Below are 21,226 nucleotides of genomic sequence, written 5' to 3'. Positions count from 1 at the left end.
TCAGTGATGAGAGAGAATCGCTGATCGGCTGCCCTGCAAACCCCACACTGGGGATCAAGCCTGCAACCTGGGCAAGTGCCCTGACCGAGATCAAACCGTGACCTCTGTGACGTTGTTCATAGGTCAACAATGCTCAACCACTGAGCCATGTGGCCAGGCAACATTAGCATTTCTTATCATGTATTTCTGCTGGTGGCATAGTCTCTTAGCTTTATCTGAAAATACCTATTTTCACTGGTTGTAGACTTCTACAATGGACTGTTTCCTTTCAGCATTTAAAAAAATATATATATATTTGTATTGGTTTCAGGGAGAAAGGGAGAGGGAAAGAGAGGGAAACATCAATGATGAGAATCATTGATTGGCTGCCTCCTGCACGCCCCCCCACTGGGGATCAAGCCCACAACCCCAGGCATGTGCTCTTGACCGGAATTGAACCTGGGACCCTTCAGTCCACGGACTGATGCTCTATCCACTGAGCCACCAGCTAGGGCCTTTCAGCATTTTTAAAATATTGTTTTGGATCATGGCCAGGCAGCTCAGTTGGACGGAACATCATCTTGCTCTGCCAAGGTTGTGGGTTTGATTCCTGGTCGAAGCACAATCAAGAATCAACCAAGGGCCCTAGCTGGTTTGGCTCAGTGGAGAGCGTCTGGAGGGAAACGCGCACACACACACACACACACACACACACACACACCAGAAAACTCACCTTGTGGCCTTCTTGCAACTTTCAATTCCCTTCAATTACCCTCTCAAACCCACTTGCCTCGGTTCTCTCTTCAGAACCCTCTCACAGTTGCTCTTTGGTGGGGTTTCTGTTTTTTGCTTTGTATTGTCTGGAATTTAGTTACTCACAGGGGGGTTATAAACTTACTCCACCACACAACAAACAAAACTTAGGTATCTTGACTAGAACCAAATCTATCATATTTTGCCAAAACCGGTTTGGCTCAGTGGATAGAGCGTCGGCCTGCGGACTGAAAGGTCCCAGGTTCGATTCCAGTCAAGGGCATGTACCTTGGTTGCAGGCACATCCCCGGTGGAGATGTGCAGGAGGCAGCTGGTCGATGTTTCTCTCTCATCGATGTTTCTAGCTCTCTGTCCCTCTCCCTTCCACTCTGTAAAAAATCAATAAAAAAAAAATATTTTTTAAATCTGTCATATTTAGAGGGGAAGTGGAGACTGGTGGATGGAAAGAGCAGACACCCAGGGGTGGTCAAGGGCAGAGGCCACATTCGGTGGGCCAGGTCCGAATGGATGGGGTGCCCCAGGCTGTGCAGCTTTCTGCCTTGGAACCAAGGTGCAGACCAGCCCTGCAACTGGGCGGAGCGGAGGCTCAGAGGACCTGGCAGCGAGGCCCTCAGCTAAACCCTGCCCCCTGCCCACTGCCCCCTCCAGCAAGCTGACCCCTCGCCACCTCCGAATGCCCCCTCCTGCTATGGTTGCTTCTCGAGATTTACTTTTCATTGTCCCATTTTTTTTTCTTCCATAAAAAAAACACACAAAAAAACACACGTCTGTGTGTCTTTGTAAAACTTTCAATCCTGTACTACACGCATGTACTATCTATGCAAACAACAAATGAGCTGTACAATGCAGCCAGCCTACAGCCTTTTGGAAAGAATCACCATCTCAAATGCATTTATATACCCTGTAACCTGAGCGCCGGGCTTCGGGGAGTCTGCCAAGTGCGTACAATGAAAACAGGCTCAATGTCACTCACCAGCAGCCTGATTACATAGCTTATGGCTCATCTGTGGTTTTGGAATTCGATGCCTGATGCACTGACAAGGATCTCCAAGGCAATGAGGGAAAGCAAGTTGCAGAAAAGTTATTTATAAATAACAGCATAATAGCAGGTAACATAGGGCAGCTTCTACTCAGAGAACACAGTCATTCATTTAATTCCCAAGTGTCAGAGGAATATACTATTATCCCGTTTTACAGATGGGGCAACTGAGGTACACAAAGGTCACTCGCCCAAGGTCACGCAGCTGAGTGGTAGAGGCTGGACTTGAACCTGACAGCCAGCCCGTAAGGATTCTCTCAATGGCTGTGAGGTGTGACCTCTGGGAGCTAGGGGTGACATCCCCAACCGACACAAAAAGCAGCTCACGTTTCTCTCCGAAATCCTGAGTTTAGCTGTAAGTCAGCTGCTCCCGCTGCATGGCCAACACTGAGCTGACAGGCTGTGACGCAGTGGGGAGGAATCTTTTTATTCTTATGCTGACTCTATATTTATTTCTATTGATTTCAGAGAGAAAGGCATAGAAATGATGAGAGAATTATCAATTGGCTGCCTCCTGCAGGCCCCCCACTAGGGATCGAGCCTGAAACCCAGGCATGTGTCCTGACGGGGAATGGAACCGTGACCCCCTGGGGTTCACAGACCAATGCTCAACCGCTGAGCCACACGCAGACAGGCTTACGCTGGTATATTGCTTGACAGGTTTTTTGTTTTTTTAAATATATTTTATTGAGTTTTTACAGAGAGGAAGAGAAGGATAGTGAGTTATAGAATCATCGATCAGCTGCCTCCCCCACTGGGGATGTGCCCGAAACCAAGGTACATGCCCTTGACCGGAATCGAACTTGGGACCTTTCAGTCTGCAGACCGACGCTCTATCCACTGAGCCAAACCGGTTTCGGCTGGTTGACAGTTTTATACAAAAAAAACCCCACCTGCCCTTCTGGACCCAGCTGAAGGTCCTCCCCTCGATCCTGGGGCTGCCCAGGGGTTCTCAGTGGAGACCGATAGGCCTCAGGACCTTGCGAAGGCAGAGCCGTCTCCTCATCCTCACCGAGACCTTAAGCGATCTGAAGTGGTGCCACTACGTGCACGTTTCCTAAACGTCCCGCACGAGAGCCGTTTGGTGAAGCCATTTCCTCATCTGCAATCTTGTCACAACAGCACCTGCCCCCACGGGGCTGCTGTGAGGACTCCATGCAGCTAACGTGCAAGCGTTCTGGAAACGCAGGGAGGTAGCGTGCCACCCCAGCATTAACATCAAACTCTTTGCCCTGAAAACTGCCACCCAAGCTTCCATTCCGCCACCTGTACAAGGGCAAATGGGACACAGCCAGCAGATAAGCACATGTTTACAAAAGAAACCGACTCTGATCGGCCTTGCAAGAACGTGGGGCTGTGGCGAAACCCAGAGCTTCTTGCGGTCATTTTTCACCTATTCCGCCCGAGCCTGCGGCACAGGGAGCACTGGCCCGAGTTTGGCAGCTGCACAGACAGCAGATCGGGGCATGCAATGGAGACCGGGCCGCCCCGAAGCCAGCCGTTTCCTTCACCCGGTAACTCCAGCACCCCAGCATACGGCACTTCCGACGGCAGATCCTCCTTCCCACGAGGCCACGCGTCCCGGAGGAATTGGAAAGCACAGGAGAACCGCTGTGCACTTCCTGGAGACTCAGGGAAACCCGATTTATGATAACACTGCCGTGTACCATGGCGAATATGGAATATGAAGAAAGGAGGAGAGAGACATTTCTCGCCCGGGGCTGGCAGCTCCCAGCACCACCGCCCTGATTCCCGAGGGCCCCTCTCTGGATGACTCAATCTCACCACGAGAGGTGCAGGGCGGAAAAGTTCGAGCCTCAAAGGTTCTGCAATGACAATTTTGTTTTTATCCATCCAGACCCGCCTGCTCCCCCTTGTGACCAAGGCCCCGCATTGCAAAGTGAAGGAAATAATTAGCTCATCTCTAAAACGGTGTGAAATTCCTGCCTCAATAAAGCACTGACCTCAGTACCCCGCAGGAATGGGGCCCACGATGGGCCCCCCCAGAAACGCAGCCTTCGCCTCACCCAGGGCAGGAGCGAAGGCTCAGGACTGAGCTCTTCCTCCCAGAGACCCGTGCAACAGGATTAAAACAGAAAGGAGCCCTGGCTGGTGTGGCTCAGTGGGTAGAGCGTTGGCCCATGGACTGAAGGGTCCTGGGTTCAATACTGGACCAGGGCAGGTATCCCACCCAGTTGCAGGCTTGATCCCCGGCCCTGGTCAGGGAACGTGTGGGTGGCAACCAATTGGTGTTTCTGTGTCTCCCCCTCTCCACTCCTCTCTAAAAATCATTGGAAAAATATCCTTGGGTGAGGACTGACGACAATGGAAAAGGCAAGGCGCCGACTTATCCATTCAAACTGGCCAGGCCCAACCCTCACAGCTTTACATCAGGAGGAACCCACGCAGACCTGGTGTTCCGCTGACAGCTTTGACTTGTACCAACCGTGGGGCACGTTACTAAAGTGTCAGTTTCAAAATGAGGCCGTCGCCATGTTTACTGTGCCAATGCCTGGCACAGAGGAGCTACAATCGAGATGGCATCCGCATCACGTCTTACTCCTTTCCCACTGTCATGGTACTTGTGCCCGGCCCAGCCACCAGTTCAGATTCCCCAGCACACCGCAGGAACCAGAGGCTCCTGTGCATTTGCTGCATTCCCCAGAGAAAAGGGTGCAGGAAGCGAGTCAGAGGGGAGAAACCTTAGAGTCAGGTTAGAGTCCAGCAGAAGAAGCAGGTTTAAAAAGGCAATTGAGGGGATCACTCCCTGTCACAGGAAGTTTCAAACGTGGAAGAAAAACACACAGATCCTAAAGCAAATAACTTTATTTCTACCACTCCTTTTCAAAGGAGCCCGGGAATCTAGAAAATATAAAACACACAAACAGCTGCCATTCAGGGGTAACGAAGGACCGACACAGCCTTAAACGCAACAGGCTCCTCCCCCCAGCGTGGCCCGATGGGAGTCCCCGGGGGTGGGACGCTGGCCTCTGCCTTTAGTTTTCCTAACATTTCCCTAATATCCCACTTGCAAGGTCTCGCCGAATGCCTGGAGGACCAGCACTGTTTCCTCCGCCCGTGGCCCCGGCTGGATGGCTAATCCTCCGCTAACACCGGGCCGGCACACCAGATGCCACCTGTTGTTTTGCAGGATTTCGAACTCCGGAGGAAACACATCCCGCCTGCCATGTTTTTCCTCTCAGGCACCTGTCTGCGTTTGGACTGCGGTTCCACTCGTGTTTCATCGGCCCGGGCCCCCCTCCCCCGAGGCCGGGCTCCCCTCGGGTGACAGCAGGCGGAGAGGTCCGAGGAGGTGGCGAGAGGCTCCGGGCGGGCATCCCTGGCGGTACCCAGAGGTGTGGTGATGCCAGGACGGCACCAGGACAGAGAGGCATCGGAGGACGCTGGCAGGTGCTGCCCGCTCGGCGGAGCTGGGAACAGTCCTGCGCAGGGAGGAGGGAGGAGGGAGGCGGCCGGCCCCCGCCCCTCGTGTGCAGCAGCTGCCGGTGCTCGCAAGCAGCACCTCTGCACGGCCTCATTGTTCACGGGAAGGGTCTGCGTTGGTGCAATGACTTCACTCTTCTCTCGCCGGGAGATGCCTGAGCGGGGGAGGGCACGGGAAGGCACGCGGGCACGCGGGGGGCCGGCATCTTCAGGGCTGCCATGTTGGGGTTCACTTGGGGCCGAGGCACTCCACAATCCCGCTTCCCTTCATGCCGTCAAAGAAGAAGAAGTTGTTGTGAGGCGGGTCCCTCTGAGACAGGGCCTGGGAGGAAAACAAGAGGAGGGCTCGGCTCACGTGCGTTCAAAGGGACAAAGTGGAGGGAAGAGTCCCAGGCAGCTCCTCCCCGAGCAGCTGGGCAGTGGTTTCTCACTAGAGGCCGATGCTCTCCCCAGGGGCCACTTGGCCACAACTGGAAACTTTTTTAAACACAAGCGAAAGTTTCTTTAGAAAGTCACAGAGGTAGAAAAGGGAGCAGCTGGGCTGCACGGGCTAGGAAACAGGTTTCAGAGGCCAAGAAAGGGCCCGTGGAGCTCGGAGAAGAGAGAGGCAGAGAGAAGACGCCTGGGGGGAGGAACTGGGAGGGGCGTGGGTGCGGGGCGTTTCTGTGGTCATGTCTCTGGCTAGCCCTTGCCAGCTGTGTGCCCTCGGACAGATCCCTCAGCTTCTCTGAGCCTACTTTCCCCAGGCAGAGCAAACATCAGATGTGTGGTCCTAGGCATGCAGAGATGAGCCCTGCCAGTGTGGCTGAGCGTCAACTCAGGCACCAGGAGGTCCTCAGTTGGATTCCTGGTCAGGGCACATGCCCGGGTTGCAGGTTCGATCCCCAGTAGGAGACAATCGATCAATGAGTCTCCCTCTCTCTAAAAAAAAAAATCAGTAAAAACATTTTTTTTTTAAAGAGAGATGAGATCAATCAAAGAACTTTTATGCATATGTGGAAACAGACAATAGTGTGGTGAAGGCCTGGGTCAGAGATGGTCTAGATGGGGTCAACGGGGAAAAAACAAGACATGTGTAACACTTTCAACAATAAAGATTAAAGCAAGGAAAGCGAGATGATGTACCTAAATACCGTCACCAGTGCCTGCACGAGGAGCAGCGCCTGGCAAACCTGGGGTGATTATGGCTGTGCCGGGAAAGACCCCACACCCCGCTGTGGCCTCGGAGACCTGCCCGCCGGCCACAAGACACGATGACTGTCCCGTGGGGTTAACAGGAGGACACAGCCCTTTTTCTAATCCTCACCCGATTTTTAGAGAGCGGCAGGGAGGGACACGGCACTTTTAAGGACAGGGTTAGACCATCTGAAACCACAAGCTGAGTCACGTACACAGGACGGGCTCATACGTGCCGGTGATTTTTCTAGGAGGCTCTGAACCGAACAGGGATACCATGTGAAGTGGCCACCACCTAGGCCAGCTTCTGGCAGTGCTTGGAGATTCCAGGGGGCTCCAAGCTGTCCCTCAGGAGGCACGCTCTCATTACAAGGCTGAAATTGCTCTAAACATCCCGAACTTCTCCTTGAACTGCACACCAATCCCAATCCATTTCCTCATCTGCCAATGGGGACAATTTACCTACTTTCGGTGGCTATCCAGCCACTTGTCCAAGGAACTGTTCTAGCATTTACTGTGTCAGGTACAGTGCTAGATCCTAAGGAGGAGCTCGGATCTGACAGGCTGGCTCCTGGCGCGAATATGAAAAGGCACCTGCCCACCAGGGTTTCTGGTGAGAATGAAATGCGATCTGTCTGTAACGGGCCCAGCTCAGGCAGATGCTCAGTAAGCAGGAGCTGCTACTGCTACGGGGCCAGCACCCCTTCCCAGCGGCTGAGGATCCCCAGCACTCGGCCGGGGGAGGCCCAGAGCCCACAGCTGGGACTCTGAGAGCCCGCAAGCAGCTCTAACGGGAGAGGAGATGGCCGCGCCGTCCCCACGGTGACGGGAAAGGAAGGACAACTCCCCCTAAGGGAGCATGACAAGTGGGATGTGGGCAGAACACATGGTGTGAAATGAAAAGGGAGGGAAATAAAGATTCCAAGGGGACAGGTTTTTCATGTGTCCCCCGCCTCCCAGGGCTCACTTTCTACGGTCAGATGGTCTCTCGGGAGAGCAGGGCAGGTCTGTGGCCCTGAGGCGGGACCCTCCCGCCAGCTGACTGCAGGCTGACCCTGTGAAGCAGGAGTGTGGAGTGGTGGGGACGAGACAGCAGGGCATGGGGTGAACATGGGGCAAAAGGTAAAGTGCTTCCCAAGCCAGATGGGGGTAGGAGGAGATTCCAGACACGCCCAGCAACCGAGAATGCGGAGTGCTCTGGCTATCCGGGATAAACAGAAATAAGATGCTGGCAACAGCTGTCCCCAGCAGGCGGCCAGGAGGGGCCGCCTTAGAGGTTAGGACTGCGATGCGGAGAAGCTGCTGCAAACAATGGGGTCAAGGCAGGTGGCCTTGACCCCAAATCTCCATCGCATATGAAGAATCCAGGGAGCGGCTTCTCAATGGAGGCACAGAAGTGAGCCTGGGGGTGCGAGGACAGCGGCCCTGGGTCCACGCAGAAGCAGAGCCGCTGGGCCGAGTCAGTTTGGGACAGGGCCTGAGGCATGATGACCAAGTGGTAAAGAGCACAGGCCAGAGACCAGACTGCCTAGGCTGGAATCCTGGCTCCCCACTTCCCCGTGCCTCCACCCGCTTTATACATCAGGGGTCACCACACCTGTACCTCTGTGGCTGCTGGAGGATAAATTAGTTCATCCATGTAAAGAGCAGTCTCTGTCCGGCCCTTGTCATCTGTTACTAGAGGCCCGGTGCGCTAAATTTCCTGCTCTGGGGCCTGGCGTCCCCCAGCCCAGCCTGCGCCCTCTCAGTCTGGGACCCCTGGCTCCTTACTGCCCGCCTCCACTGCAGGCGGGAGAGGCTCCCATGAGCCCAGCTTCTGGCTGAGCGGTGCACCCCCTGTGGGAGCGCACTGACCACCAGGGGCAGCTCCTGCATTGAGTGTCTGCCCCCTGGTGGTCAGTGCACATCACAGTGACTGGTGGTTCTGCCACCTGATTCTCCGTCACTGCGCTCTGTCAGGGACCAGCACAGCGCGGCCCACAGAGAGGACAGAGCACCACTGCGAGTCCTAGACCCTGACAAAGGCCACTCTGACGGCTTCGGGCAAATACCAAAGTTCCCAGAGGAAGTAAAACTCTGAGGGTATGCTATGGCTTTAGCAACCCAATGTCCTCCCAGGAGAAAAGTAAAATGCTGACCGAGCTCCTGGTTCCATGCCCCAGGTACGACACTGCCCCTCGGAGAGTGCCAAGGGCAGCTGCCCGGCACATCACAGGCCCCTTCCGGAGCCGTGGGCGCCTGCACGGGCACTGCCACTGACGGTCCCCCCCTCGGGGGTGAAGAAGGAACTCTGAGGCCACGGTGACGGACAGAGAAACCCTGTCGAGGAGAAGAGCACGACTGGAGTCCCTTGTCAGGGCCTCAGTGGTGTCCTTAAAAGGGCACCATGACAGCACCCACTTCCTGGAGCCGGGAGAAGCAGAATGCTCGGCGAACAGCGTCAGCACCAGCTCCCTGGCCGGGTGAGCTGGGAGGGCAGGCAGCACTGTGCCCAGCTCTGGGCTCAGCACGGAGGGCCTCAGAGGTCATTTGCTGAACGCCCAGCGGGATGGGCTGGAGAGAATGGGATGGGCTGGGAAAGGAAGGAAGGGGGAGGGTGGGGTGTGAAACAAGGACGAGCGGGTCAGAGAAAGCAGGGCGCACTCTGGGCACGTCCACAAGGTGTGCGGGGGGAGGGGTGGTGGTGGGGGTGAACCGTCCTCTCCACAGCGGCTGTTTACCTTCACGATCTCCTGGGCCAAGATGCCTCCAACCACCGCACACACGGGAGCCATCTCGGAGAAGCAGAGCCTGGAAGGGAAGACAAGTGAAATGGACACAGAGGAACAGAAAGGGGTAGGGCACGGAGAAGGGCCGGCAAAGGGCTGCCTGAATGAAACGTCTCCTGCCAGGGAGTCAATTCCGACAGCAACGCTAATAGGCGTGAAAGTTAGAGCCGACCCGGGGGTTAGGAGGCGGCTGGGAAAGACCTTTGAACCTCGGCAGCAGAACTGTTTCACAGCACTTCCTTTTTAAGTTAAAGGAAAGACTATATCTGTGCCTCCTAAAAATAAGGCCCCACAAATATCAGATGTGTCAGTGCCCGGTCACATTCTAGCAATTCTATCCTTACCCGTAAGGGGCGGTGGGTTCGATATGCTATTCCCAGACCAGTGTCAGGGGGAAGGCCTGTGTTAACATGCAGGAGGCATGGGAAATTTGGGATCTGATGTGAAAGTATGGGGATAGAAAAGTCTTCACTACCCACATAGATACCAGCCCTTCCTGGCCAGAGGACACATGTTAGCTGATACTGTCACCAACCCCTTAAATCACTCATCCTGGGTAGCCAAACCCTATCTCTCACTACTTCCCCCGTTCCCAGCCCTAAATTCAAAGGTATTTCTTTCTTAAAAATATATTTTATTGATTTCTTAAGGAAGAGAGAGGGATAGACAGTTAGAAACATCGATGAGAGAGAAACATCGATCAGCTGCCTCCTGCACACCCCCGACTGGGGGTGTGCCCGCAACCACAGTACATGCCCTTGACCGGAATTGACCCGGGACCCTTCAGTCCGCAGGCCGATGCTCTATCCACTGAGCCACACCGGTCCCGGCTCAAAGACATTTCTTAAACGAGCAAACTGAGACAAGTTGCAGCTTCCCAAATGAACCCTATGATAAAGAGACCACCTCCAGCCGAAGCCGGTTTGGCTCAGTGGATAGAGCGTCGGCCTGAAGACTGAAGGGTCCCAGGTTCAATTCCAGTCAGGGGCATGTACCTTGGTTGCAGGCACACCCCCAGTGGGGGGTGTGCAGGAGGCAGCTGATTGATGTTTCTCTCATTGATGTTTCTAGCTCTCTATCCCTTTACCTTTCTGTAAAAAAAAAAAAAAAAAATAATATATATATGTATATATATATATATATATATATATTTTTTTTTTTAAAAAGCACTAAAAATGGTTAAGATGTTACATTTTATGTTGTGTATACTTAACCACAATAAAATTTTTAAACAGTAAAAATGTTATATTTACATATACAAATTATGAACGTTTGTCAGAAACATATATAATAGTGAAAAGCTATAAACAACTTAAATACCCACTGATAAGGTGATAGTTGAATATATAACCATGTGTCAGACAAGGAAATGGATCTGTATTTTGACATAAATAGGCCTATGACATGCTGAAAAAAAGAGAAGGTGATTGTATAGCAAATAGGATCTCATTTTGACATTAAGAAGGAGAACACATGTGGGCAAATACACACAGAAGTCTGAGAGTCTAAACCCCAAAGCGTTAGCTGTGACTGCTTCTCAATGGCGGGACAGTGGTGATCCTTTTCTTCTCTCTGCATTTCCTGGCAACAGGCACTGCTACTTTCCTAATCAGAAAAGCAATAAGCTCTCTGAGAAGAGAATAAATAAGGTCACACGAAGAGCAGAGCGAGCACCGGGGCAGATGAGGGAAACGGAGGCTTGTGCACAGCCTTCCCTCCTCAAGTGCGCGGCCCTGCTCCGAGCTGGCGGCGGGCAATCTGTGCGGTGCCTGAACGGCCAGACATCCCATCCCCTATCGGGCCCCGGAGAGCCCCGAACCCCTCTCACTTAAAGGCCAATAGCGCGGGAACACCTGAGCACACGAGGACCCAACCGGGAAAGTGGTTTCTGCCGAGCAGGCGGAGGGGAGGGACACACTGGCTGCTGGCATTGGCTGGTGGCTTTCTCCTGCGAAGCGGGGCCTCGGCCACTCTTCCCTCTAAATGCCCAAATCAGTCAGCCGGCTGCACGCTCACGCCAGGCACGGGTCTGCTTGGCGGCCTGGTCTAGCTGGAGCGTCTGCTGGGGATGCAGGCCTGCATGAGCCAGAGCAGGGACCACTTGCTTTCCACACACGGTCTTCCCTTTACTAAGACATGTGTGCGTGCTGTGAGCCCAGCCTGCAGTGTCATCAGCCCTGAGCTCCCCGAACCAACTCACCAAAGCACCTCAAAGGCCACTGACTGCTGGTCCTACCCCTGGTGGGTCTGCTGCTGTCTAAACACGGGCCCGGACGTGAGGAAGAAAGGACTGGAGAAGGGAGGGACTGTAATTCCCGTCATCGCCGGAGAAAACCAGAGGCGCGCTACCACCAGAGATTATGTGGTGAGACTTGGGTGAGGTCTTGGTTGGCTACTTACTGAAACTGTGAGCAAGTGATAGAAAAACCTTTCTGAGCCTCAGTGTCTTCATTTAAATAATGGGAAAATAATCACACCTCAAGGGAATATTGTGGCAATTAATTAAATATGGTAACGCATAGAACATCTTCAATACATGCTACAGTTGCCATTAGCTATATATACATATATACATATAAACCTTGGATTAGGCACTTAACGTTCCTGAACTTTAACTTTTCCTCACCTATAAAAAGAATTGTTGTGAAGAGATAACACGTACATAATAAATGCTCAGTAAATGGCAGCCATTATTACACTGCTACAAGCTAGAGGCACAGCAAAGCAATTTAGGACCCCCCTCCCCGCCCCCATGAAATAAAACAAGAGTGCGCTGATGACCCCAGAGCTGCCTGGAAGGGGTTCCTGATCTCTCTGTTTGGACTTCTCCAATCAGACCCTAAACCTGTAAGAGCCAAGACTGGTCACCCAGGGCGAAAACACCCCAGTGCCCGAGAGAGAGGAGGCAGGGAACACACTGCCCGTGCTGCTGGAGCAGACACGAGCGCCATCCATGGGGGCCTGTCTACCAAGTAAATCATGCTTCTGACCGGCCACTCCCCACCTGTCCTTCACCCTGAGGGGCGCCTGCACACACAGGCCATACACTGCAGCGCGTGTGGTAACAAAGGCCTGGCCACAACCCGAGGCCACAGGGGACTGGTTCGGGGACCGCTCCTGCTCCCGCTCCTGCGCTGGAATACTACACAGAGCTGGGAAACGAGGGGGAAACATCCCCAGAAGACACTGTGAAGTGAAAAAGGCACACAGTAGTGCATACAGATTTTACACTACTTTTTTATTTAAAAAAATTATATATATATAATATATTAAAGTTTGATAATTTTTAAAAATATATTTTATTGATTTTTTTTTTTTTTTACAGAGAGGAAGGGAGAGGGATAGAAAGTCAGAAACATCGATGAGAGAGAAACATCGATCAGCTTCCAAGGTACATGCCTTGACCAGAATCGAACCCAGGGCCTTTCAGTCCACAGGCCGACGCTATATCCACTGAGCCAAACCGGTTTCGGCTTAAAATATATTTTTATTCATTTTTTACAGAGAGGGAGAGAGATAGAGAGTTAGAAACATCAATAAGAGAGAACATGGATCAGCTGCCTCCTGCACAACCCCTATTGGGAATGTGTCCGCAACCAAGGTACATGCCCTTGACCGGGATCGAACCTGGGACCCCTCAGTCCACAGGCTGACGCTCTATCCACTGAGCCAAACCGGTTTTGGCAATTTTACACTAGCTTGAGATTTGAACCATACAGCTATGAACAGCTATGGACAAACAACCTGCACGTCTCCTCCTCACACGCTGCGGCCACACCGCGGAGGCGGAGGCCTGCAAAGTTGGCAGAAGGCGGCCAGGAGGCTCCCTCAGGGCTCCTGGTCTCAGTAAGCACCCCCCCACTGAAGGCAAACACGCAGATGTGCATCATCCAGGCCAAACTAATGAACGCGGAGACCAACCTGGCAAAGTCTTCGGGAAGCAGGTCAGGATTCACACCCAGGGAGTCGAGCACATCGTTCCGAATCTGGAGCAGTAGCTCGGAATCTTCCCCGAAGGTATCGCAGCTGGGGTCTCTCCCCTTATCCGTGCGGAACTTCAGGAGCACTGGCGGAGGAAGAGGGAGGAGGTTAAGAAGCAAGTCCTTCCACATAAATGCTTGTAGATGTGGAGAATTCCGTTTTCTTTTTCATTCTCTAGGAATTACACATGAATTAAAACGTGGGCCAAGGGAAAGGTAATACGCTTTTCATTTATTCACAAGTGCAGTCAGAAAGGCAATCAAAAAATTACAGAGGCAACTACAATGACGGTGACGAGTGCCAGGATAGTGCGGCAGAGGGTCTGTGCCACCCACGTGGTGGTGCGGGCAAGGCTCCCCGAGGAAGCAGTGACTGAGTGAGCGTGTTCGGGGAGAAGGGGGGCTCCAGCAGAGGGAAAAGGCCCAGGCTGACCCAGACGAGGGGTCAGGCGCGGGAGGCATGCATTCTAGGCATCAGTTCAAAGGGCTGCCCCAGCAGAGGCCAGCCAAATGCTCAGACTCCCCAGACAAGCGAGTCATTTCAAACAAAACCTCCCCTAGTACAACAATTCGTCAACCTCCAGAAATGAGTGTTTAGTTTTGCTTTTGAACCCGAGAAAGGTTGAGATGATGGCAGCAAATCAGAGCTACTGTGAAACAAGACCCTAATACGGCTTGAACTTTTACCCCAACCAAACATACAAAGGCGGGAGCGTGAGATCCATCAATACAAACCCCTCTGCCGCCACCACACCGCCCACAACGTCCACTGCGTGCTGGGCAGGTGGCGGTCTTGTTCCCCACCTGCTCTGAGGCAGGCCACAGCAGTCTCCGGGGCACTCCTCCTCCTCCTCACAAGCCTGTGCATCAGGGGAGACACAGACAAGTGGATCCCTGGGTGCTATGAGGCAGCACCTCATACTTGGAGGGGGCTTGACAGTTTACAAAGTGCTTCCATTTAAGTTTCATCATTATTTGCTGACCGAGAAAGAGAACTGATTCGTCAAATTGTACTCTCTATCAGTACAAGGGGCTCTTCCCCCCAAATAAAGGTGGATTAAAACTCAGGCAATTGCTGTGGGGCTCTTTAAAAATGCATTTGGAACTCCCCCAGACTAAGAAATGAGCTCCTCTTTCTACTTGCTTTCTAAGACGGAGCTTTGGTGATGAGCAGCCTGGGTTGAGAACCACTCTCCACGAAAGAGTTCAAATTCACTCAGCCCGCCAGCAAGACCCAGCGCTCACCGGGAGCCGGCAGACTCAGGCTCTGAAGGTGCAGGGAAGGCGAGTGAGTCTCAATCTGCACGTGTGAAGGCGATGGGGAGAGAAGAGAGAATTTAGGAGTCACGGCAGATGGTCTAAGCCTGAGAAGTTCATAAATGGATTAAAAAGTATTCCAGTGGGGGTAGGGTGGGGATTGGTAAGGTATGTACACATATAATACCTTAATAAAAGAGAGAGAAAAAAAAGTATTCCAAGAAGACCCCAAACCACAGAGGCCCAGGCAGAAGACGAAGCCTGCTCTGGGCTGGGCTGCTCTCGGTGCCACTGCCAGAGAAAGGCCCCGATTGCTTCTCTGGCAACTTCCAAATGCCCAGTTAGGGCTCCGCGCTTCGCAGGTTTAAGAACAGGGGTGTGTATGTGTGCCCGTGGCACCTGTTTTAAACACAGTTCGCCTCCTGGAAACTGAGTGAATTTGTACTCTCCTCTTTTTAAGAACAGCTACCAGAACCCTGATTGTACCAAATCACTTGGCAGTCAAGGCCAATGACCATTTGGATGCTACTAAACTGATCTGCCTTCCCCTGAGCTTAGTGTCTATCTCTGCAGATGTGCTGCTGGAATTCCATCTTGGAGTAAATAAATGCAACCACAGAAGCATTTGGGGCAGGCGGAGAAGAGGCTGCAGGAGAGGCAGCTAATCCCTGTTTAGATCAACCCTCTTTTCCAACACTGTCCTGAGAAGACAAAGGAATCTGGAAACCTGCTAGGCCAGCCAACGCAGAGCATACTCTGAGCGAGCTGCACTGACTGTCAGCGCTGCTCCCATCAACCGCTTCCGAGAGGACAGGACACAAACCCAGAACGAGTGTCAGTGCTGCCTGAGCAAGTGACGGGCGCAATGCCAAGTACAGCCACTCCTACTGCACAATTCCAGACTCAGCGACAACCACGTGGACAGTGAGTGAGGTGGTGGACAGCAGTGGGGGCCCCACACGGAGCCACCCACGTGACGCTCTCATTTCTGTGTCACTGGGACAGAAGCACCAACTGTCACATGGAAGGAAGGAGAGAGGGTCATTTTCTCAGCTCTCACCACAGAGCTCTCGTTTTTTGGTTAAATATAAGCCCTTGGAGAAAGCTCAAACCACCCTAATAGCAAAACCAACAGTGCCTAGTATGTGCCAAGCGTTTTACATACAGTAACACTCATCCGCAGTAACCCGGAGAGGTAGGCAGGCCCTATTCCTGTCTGTACTTTATAGATGGGAAGGTGAAGTTCAGAGAGAGTAAGGGGCTTGTTCAAGGTTAGCTGTCAATAAGCAATAGTGCAGAAATGCCAACTCTGGCGTTTGGACTCTGCTTCTTAACCCTAATCGCATCCCGGAGAAACGGCGGACCATCGGGAATGTAGCCCCAAGGGTTCCAAGCGGCCTGGCGCTTTGCCCCTCACCTCAGAGGACTCCCATTCAACCAGTTTTATGCGTTTTCCAGATAGGCCCTGCCCTCTCTCAGCTGGTCCATTAATTCTAGGTTACTAATTCGGTGGGTGAGAGTGGAGGTGGAGGCTGTCCATCTTCAGAGAGTGAGACCAGTTTCATCTCAGAGAGAAGATGGCACCAAGGGGGAGTGGAGGCAGCCAGCAGCTGGCCCGCTGTTTCTCTGGTGCAGGCCGCCTGGATGAGGGCCGGCAGGCTGGCACCAGCCAGATACCTCGCTGACCACATCTGAAGTCCTCTCAGGGCCTCTGGGAAGGAGGCCAGTCAGAAGGCCACTTATTTGTAGCAAAGCAAACAGAAGCTGTATTTTTCACTCTTTTTCGAATGTCAGCACTCCAGTTAGCGGGGGTGGAAAGAGGCCCATGTCCTAGACAGGCAGCAGTCTCAGAACTGACCCTAGCCCCGGACGGGTTCTTGCTTATTAAATTCTCCTTTGTTCTGCCCTCCACCCTCCCAAATAGCCAGACACACACACATCACTGTTGACTCTGCATTTCTGAGGAGCACCTCCCCGCCGGCTTCCAGATTATGAAACTGTCCCATTAAGATCAAACTCAGGAATGGAGAGCTGCTTTGCCAAAAGATGACTCATGGAATTGCATCAAAACAGTGCACAAAATGAGTCCCAAACTTGATTAACTTCATCTGAACCTTTTAATTAACTCGGGATGCTGAGGTCCAGGAAAATGACATTTATTGCTACAGACGACAGGTTGTGTCTCTGCTGAAGTTTAGGTCTTGCCCATGTACTGAGAGGAAAACTGTGTACATGTGATTAATACTAATTCTGCAAAAAGAAATGAACTCAAGTTTATTTCTTTCGGCAACTATCTTATTGCATTTAAATAGTGTGATTATATTTAGCATAATCACTAAGGTCATCGGAAAAAATAGTATTTTTATAGGAAATAAAGTCAATGTTGCAAATAAGCCCCAACTCTATTTCTGTCCCCCAAAACAGCTCAATTAAAGGGGAAAGCCAAATTTATATAAAACCTCATTTGCCTGACAACTAAAGCTTGGGGGTCAGATACCGCTGCCTCAGCCTCTGGTGCTCCTCAACCTACCCATAACCTTCTCCCCAGGCCGGCTGACTCAGTGAGGCCGTTCACTGGAGACCAGCTCCATTCCTGTGTTACAGAAACTTCCAAGAAGTAAGAGCAGTTATCCTCTTAGACAACTGCCTATCTCCTCAGGCAGTGGTCAGCAAACGCATTAGTCAACAGAGCCAAATATCAACAGAACGACGATTGAAATTTCTTTGGAGAGCCACATTTTTTACACGTAAACTTCTTCTAATGCCACTTCAAAACAGACTCGCCCAGGCCATGGTATTTTGTGGAAGAGCCACACTCAAGGGGCCAAAGAGCCACAGTTTGCCGACCATGGTCCTAAGGCAAAACACTAGGTCTGACATTTAGTTAATCGTTAATTCAGTAAGTATGAACTGAGTGCTGGCTTTGTGCCAGGCCCTGAGCTGGGCAGGTGAGAGTACACTGCACGCTCTCCCCCACAGAGCTCTTAGTGAGGGTGGCAAATCCAAGCTACTTCTAAGTTAGTAAAAGGCGGGAACCAGAAAAGGAGCTCTGAGTGATGAGGGTGGAAGGGGGCAGCCATTGAGCAGCCGGCCCCGGCCATGGGGCAGGACCACCTGCGGGCACAGGCTCCCCTACTGCTGCCTTCTCTCTGCGAGCCGCCCCTAGGAGCTGGTAGGCAGCGGAGTGCAGTGGTGAGGAGCCCGGCTCCGGAGCCAGACTGACTGCCTTGGCTGGGTCCCCTATGTTTCCACTTTCTGTCACCTTGGACAAGTGACAATGTCCCCGAGCTTCTTCTATAAAGTAAGAATCGTAAGAGCACTTACCTTGCAGGGTTTACGGATTAAGTGTACTAATCCACATAAAGCACCTAGGACAACGCCAGGCGGAGGGTAAGAATTCAGGAAATGCCAACTCTCCGGGATTGTGGCTAGTCTTCCCCAGTGGCCATCAACCCAGTTTGCCTGCCCCTTGGAGCTGACATGCTTGTGTACGAGGAACTTCCTGGTTTAACTGAGTTACCACGCTAAGGCAGCTGTGAGCTCTGGAGATTACAGGGACTCTTATCTTACAATCATCCGTGTAAATTCTCTTGTACAAGGACTGGCTTGCCTTCCCCCCAGATGCTTGCTGTGTGGGGCAGAGAACATCTCCATTTTGCTCACTACTATTTGATTAATGCCTAACATGAGCGTGGCCCCTGGTAGGCACCAAGAAATAGGCTTCATGGGAAGCCTGAATGTTGGGGAAGGAAGGCAGTCACACAAGAGGAGAGAGGGCTCTCAACAAGTGACACCGGGTCCTCACAGATCCTAAGCTGGCCTGCTCTTTCATTAATAAAACCGAATCGTTTTTGCCGAAACCGGTTTAGCTCCGTGGATAGAGCGTCGGCTTGCGGACTGAAAGGTCCCGGGTTTGATTCCGGTCAAGGGTATGTACACTGGTTTCGGGCACATCCCCAGTGCGGGGTGTGCAGGAGGCAGCTGATCAGTGTTTCTCTCTCATTGATGTTTCTAACTCTCTATCCCTTTCCCTTCCTCTCTGTAAAAAATAAAATAAAATATATATATTTTTAAAAACTGAATAGTTTTCAGGATACCCAAGATGGATTTTAAAAAAATATATGTTTTATTGATTTTTTTTACAGAGAAGAAGGGAGAGAGATAGAGAGTTAGAAACATCGATGAGAGAGAAACATCGATCAGCTGCCTCCTGCACATGCCCTTGACCGGAATCGAACCTCGGACCTTTCAGTTTGCAGGCTGACACTCTATCCACTGAGCCAAACCAGTTTCGGCACCCAAGATGGATTTCTTTTTCTTTTTTCTTAAAATTTATTTTATTGATTTTTTTAGAGAGAGGAAGAGAAAAGGATAGAGAGTTAGAAACATCAATGAGAGAGAATCATCGATCAGCTGCACCACCCCTACTGGGGATGTGCCCTCAACCAAGGTACATGCCCTTTACTGGAATCAAACCTGGGACCTTTCAGTCCGCAGGCCGATGCTCTATCCACTGAGCCAAACCGGTCTCAGCCCAAGATGGATTTCTTATCAAATATTTACAAACATGCTAGACATGGAATACTCACTGAGAAACCAAAAAAGATACACAGTACACCACGTCTGCCCTCAGGAGGGAAACGAGATAAGAGTCCAGCTTTCAAGGCCATGCCTGAGGTGTAAAGGTGCAGCCAGCCCCGGGCGTGAGCTCAGGGCAGGGACAGGGCTGACTGGGAAGGCAGGAGCACCTCAGGAAGCCGCCTGTTCACTTCGGCTACACAAAACTCCCCACTTCATTTGCCTCCCCCTTAGTTTTTCTCTAAAAAGTATGTGTGTGGCCTGGCCAGGTGGCTCAGTTGGTTGGAGTATTATCTACTACACTGAAAGGTTGCAGATTTGATTCCCAAGAGGGGAGCATATGGGAAGGCAACTGATCTATGTTTCTCTCTCTCTCTCTCTCTCTGTCTTTCTCTCCCCCCCCCCCTTCCCCTTCCACTCTCTCTAAATTCAATGAGCATGTCCATGGGCAAGGATTTAAAAAAAAAAAAAAATGCCCAAAGTATCTGTGTGTATTCATTCATTCACTTTTCTTTCTTTCTTTCTTTCTTTCTTTCTTTCTTTCTTTCTTTCTTTCTTTCAAAATATATTTTATTGATTTTTTACAGAGAGGAAGGGAGAGAGATAGAGAGCTAGAAATGTCGATGAGAGAGAAATATCAACCAGCTGCCTCTTGCACACCCCCTAGCGGGGATGTGCCCGCAACCAAGGTACATGCCCTTGACTGGAATCGAACCCGGGACCTTTCAGTCCGCAGACCGACGCTCTACCACTGAGCCAAACTGGTTTCGGCTCATTCATTCACTTTTCATCCACAAACATGTCTTGAGCACCTGCCCTCCACCCCCACCTTCTGTACAGACTGTGCTGGGGACCCAAAGGGCACCAGGCCCTGCCCTTGAACGCAGAGCTCAGAACCACAGGGAGCACACTCAGAACCACAGGGAGCACACTCAGAAGTGCCCGCATCATGGGCACACAGCACTGTGATCTCTTTCTCCAGAGTGGCTCCCCCAAAACTTACTCTGAAATGCCTGCTTGGGCTCCACGTCCTGGCCGCCCTCCTACCTCTCCAATGCACCCAGTCTATGACTTCATCCCTTATCAGCTCAAAGCAGAGAAAGCAGGCTGCCGCTGGTTATTTACATCTCACTCTCTTCGGAAAAGAATTTGAGGCAGCCAGATGAAGTTGTTGATGGGGGAAAGGAGAGTACTTTTTCTCAGAAATGACCTGAAAACACGATGCCATTTTTTGCCTACCAAATTAGAGACCAAGATTACTCAACCTAAGCAAGGCCGGGTTCGGCTCTGCCACCAGAGCTGGTGGGAGTGTGAGTGCTCCGCAAACACGTCTTGAGAATGACATGAGGGTGTGGTATGGAGGATCTTTATAAAAGGTCATTGCCACCCTGGCTGGTTTGGCTAATTGGATAGAGTGTCAGCCTGTGGACTCAAGGGTCCTGGGTTCAATCCCCAGTGGGGGGCATGCAGGAGGCAGCCAAACAATGATTCTCATCATTGATGTTCCTCTCTCCCTCTCCTTTTCCCTCTGAAATCAATAAAAATATATTTTTAAAAAAGGTTATTGCCATGTTATTTATACTAGAGAAAATATGAAAATAATCTCACATCTAATAATAGGGTGGTTACATATGATATACTGACAGAATGAATATTATTCAGCTACTAAAATTATGCCTAAGCAGTTTTTAGTCAAGATTTTTGCAACATTTAGTTTCTTAAAAAGGCATATGATACCCTACATTCAGAATACTCCTCTCTGTAAAAATAAAATAGAGTAAGATAGGTATAACCGTCACCATTCCCATTTTAACGGTGGGAAACTTGAGGCTTTGGAGAGGCTCAGGATCACAATGGATTCAAAAGTCACTGCACTGGCCCTAACCAGTGTGGCTCAGTGGATAGAGCGTCGGCCTGCGGACTGAAAGGTCCCAGGTTCGATTCCGGCCAAGGGCATGTATACTATCCCTGGTAGAGGATGTGCAGGAGGCACCTCATTGCTGTTTCTCTCTCACTGATGTTTCTAACTCTCTATCCCTCTCCCTTCCTCTCTGTAAATAATCAATAAAATGTATTTTTTTTAAAAAGTCACTGCATTGGCAACCTCTGTTATACTGTCTCCCTAGGATAGAGACAAGACAGAAAACATGCTTATTGTTAAAAATCACTTCAAATAGGTTTGGCTCTCCTACAGCCCACCAGTTTGGAATAACGCAAACTACCCATTAAGA

General features: G+C 51.4%; 1 protein-coding gene across 1 annotated transcript in view; it reads right to left on the bottom strand.

Annotated features, from left to right (window-relative positions):
• Positions 1 to 4,602: 4,602 nt before the first annotated feature.
• Positions 4,603 to 21,226, bottom strand: part of SAE1 (SUMO1 activating enzyme subunit 1) — a 63,948-nt gene continuing 47,324 nt past the window's right edge. The window contains exons 7-9 of the mRNA XM_084906176.1: positions 13,102 to 13,246; positions 9,133 to 9,202; positions 4,603 to 5,558 (exon numbers count right to left, since the gene is read on the bottom strand). Of these exons, the coding sequence (XP_084762302.1) occupies positions 5,466 to 5,558; positions 9,133 to 9,202; positions 13,102 to 13,246 (308 nt within the window). The 3' untranslated portion in view covers positions 4,603 to 5,465. The remainder of the gene's footprint in view (positions 5,559 to 9,132; positions 9,203 to 13,101; positions 13,247 to 21,226) is intronic.

Source organism: Pipistrellus hanaki (assembly GCF_964339955.1).
Source record: "Pipistrellus hanaki genome assembly, chromosome: 15".
Taxonomy (NCBI): domain Eukaryota; kingdom Metazoa; phylum Chordata; class Mammalia; order Chiroptera; family Vespertilionidae; genus Pipistrellus; species Pipistrellus hanaki.
This window is presented reverse-complemented; position numbering and strand designations above follow the sequence as displayed.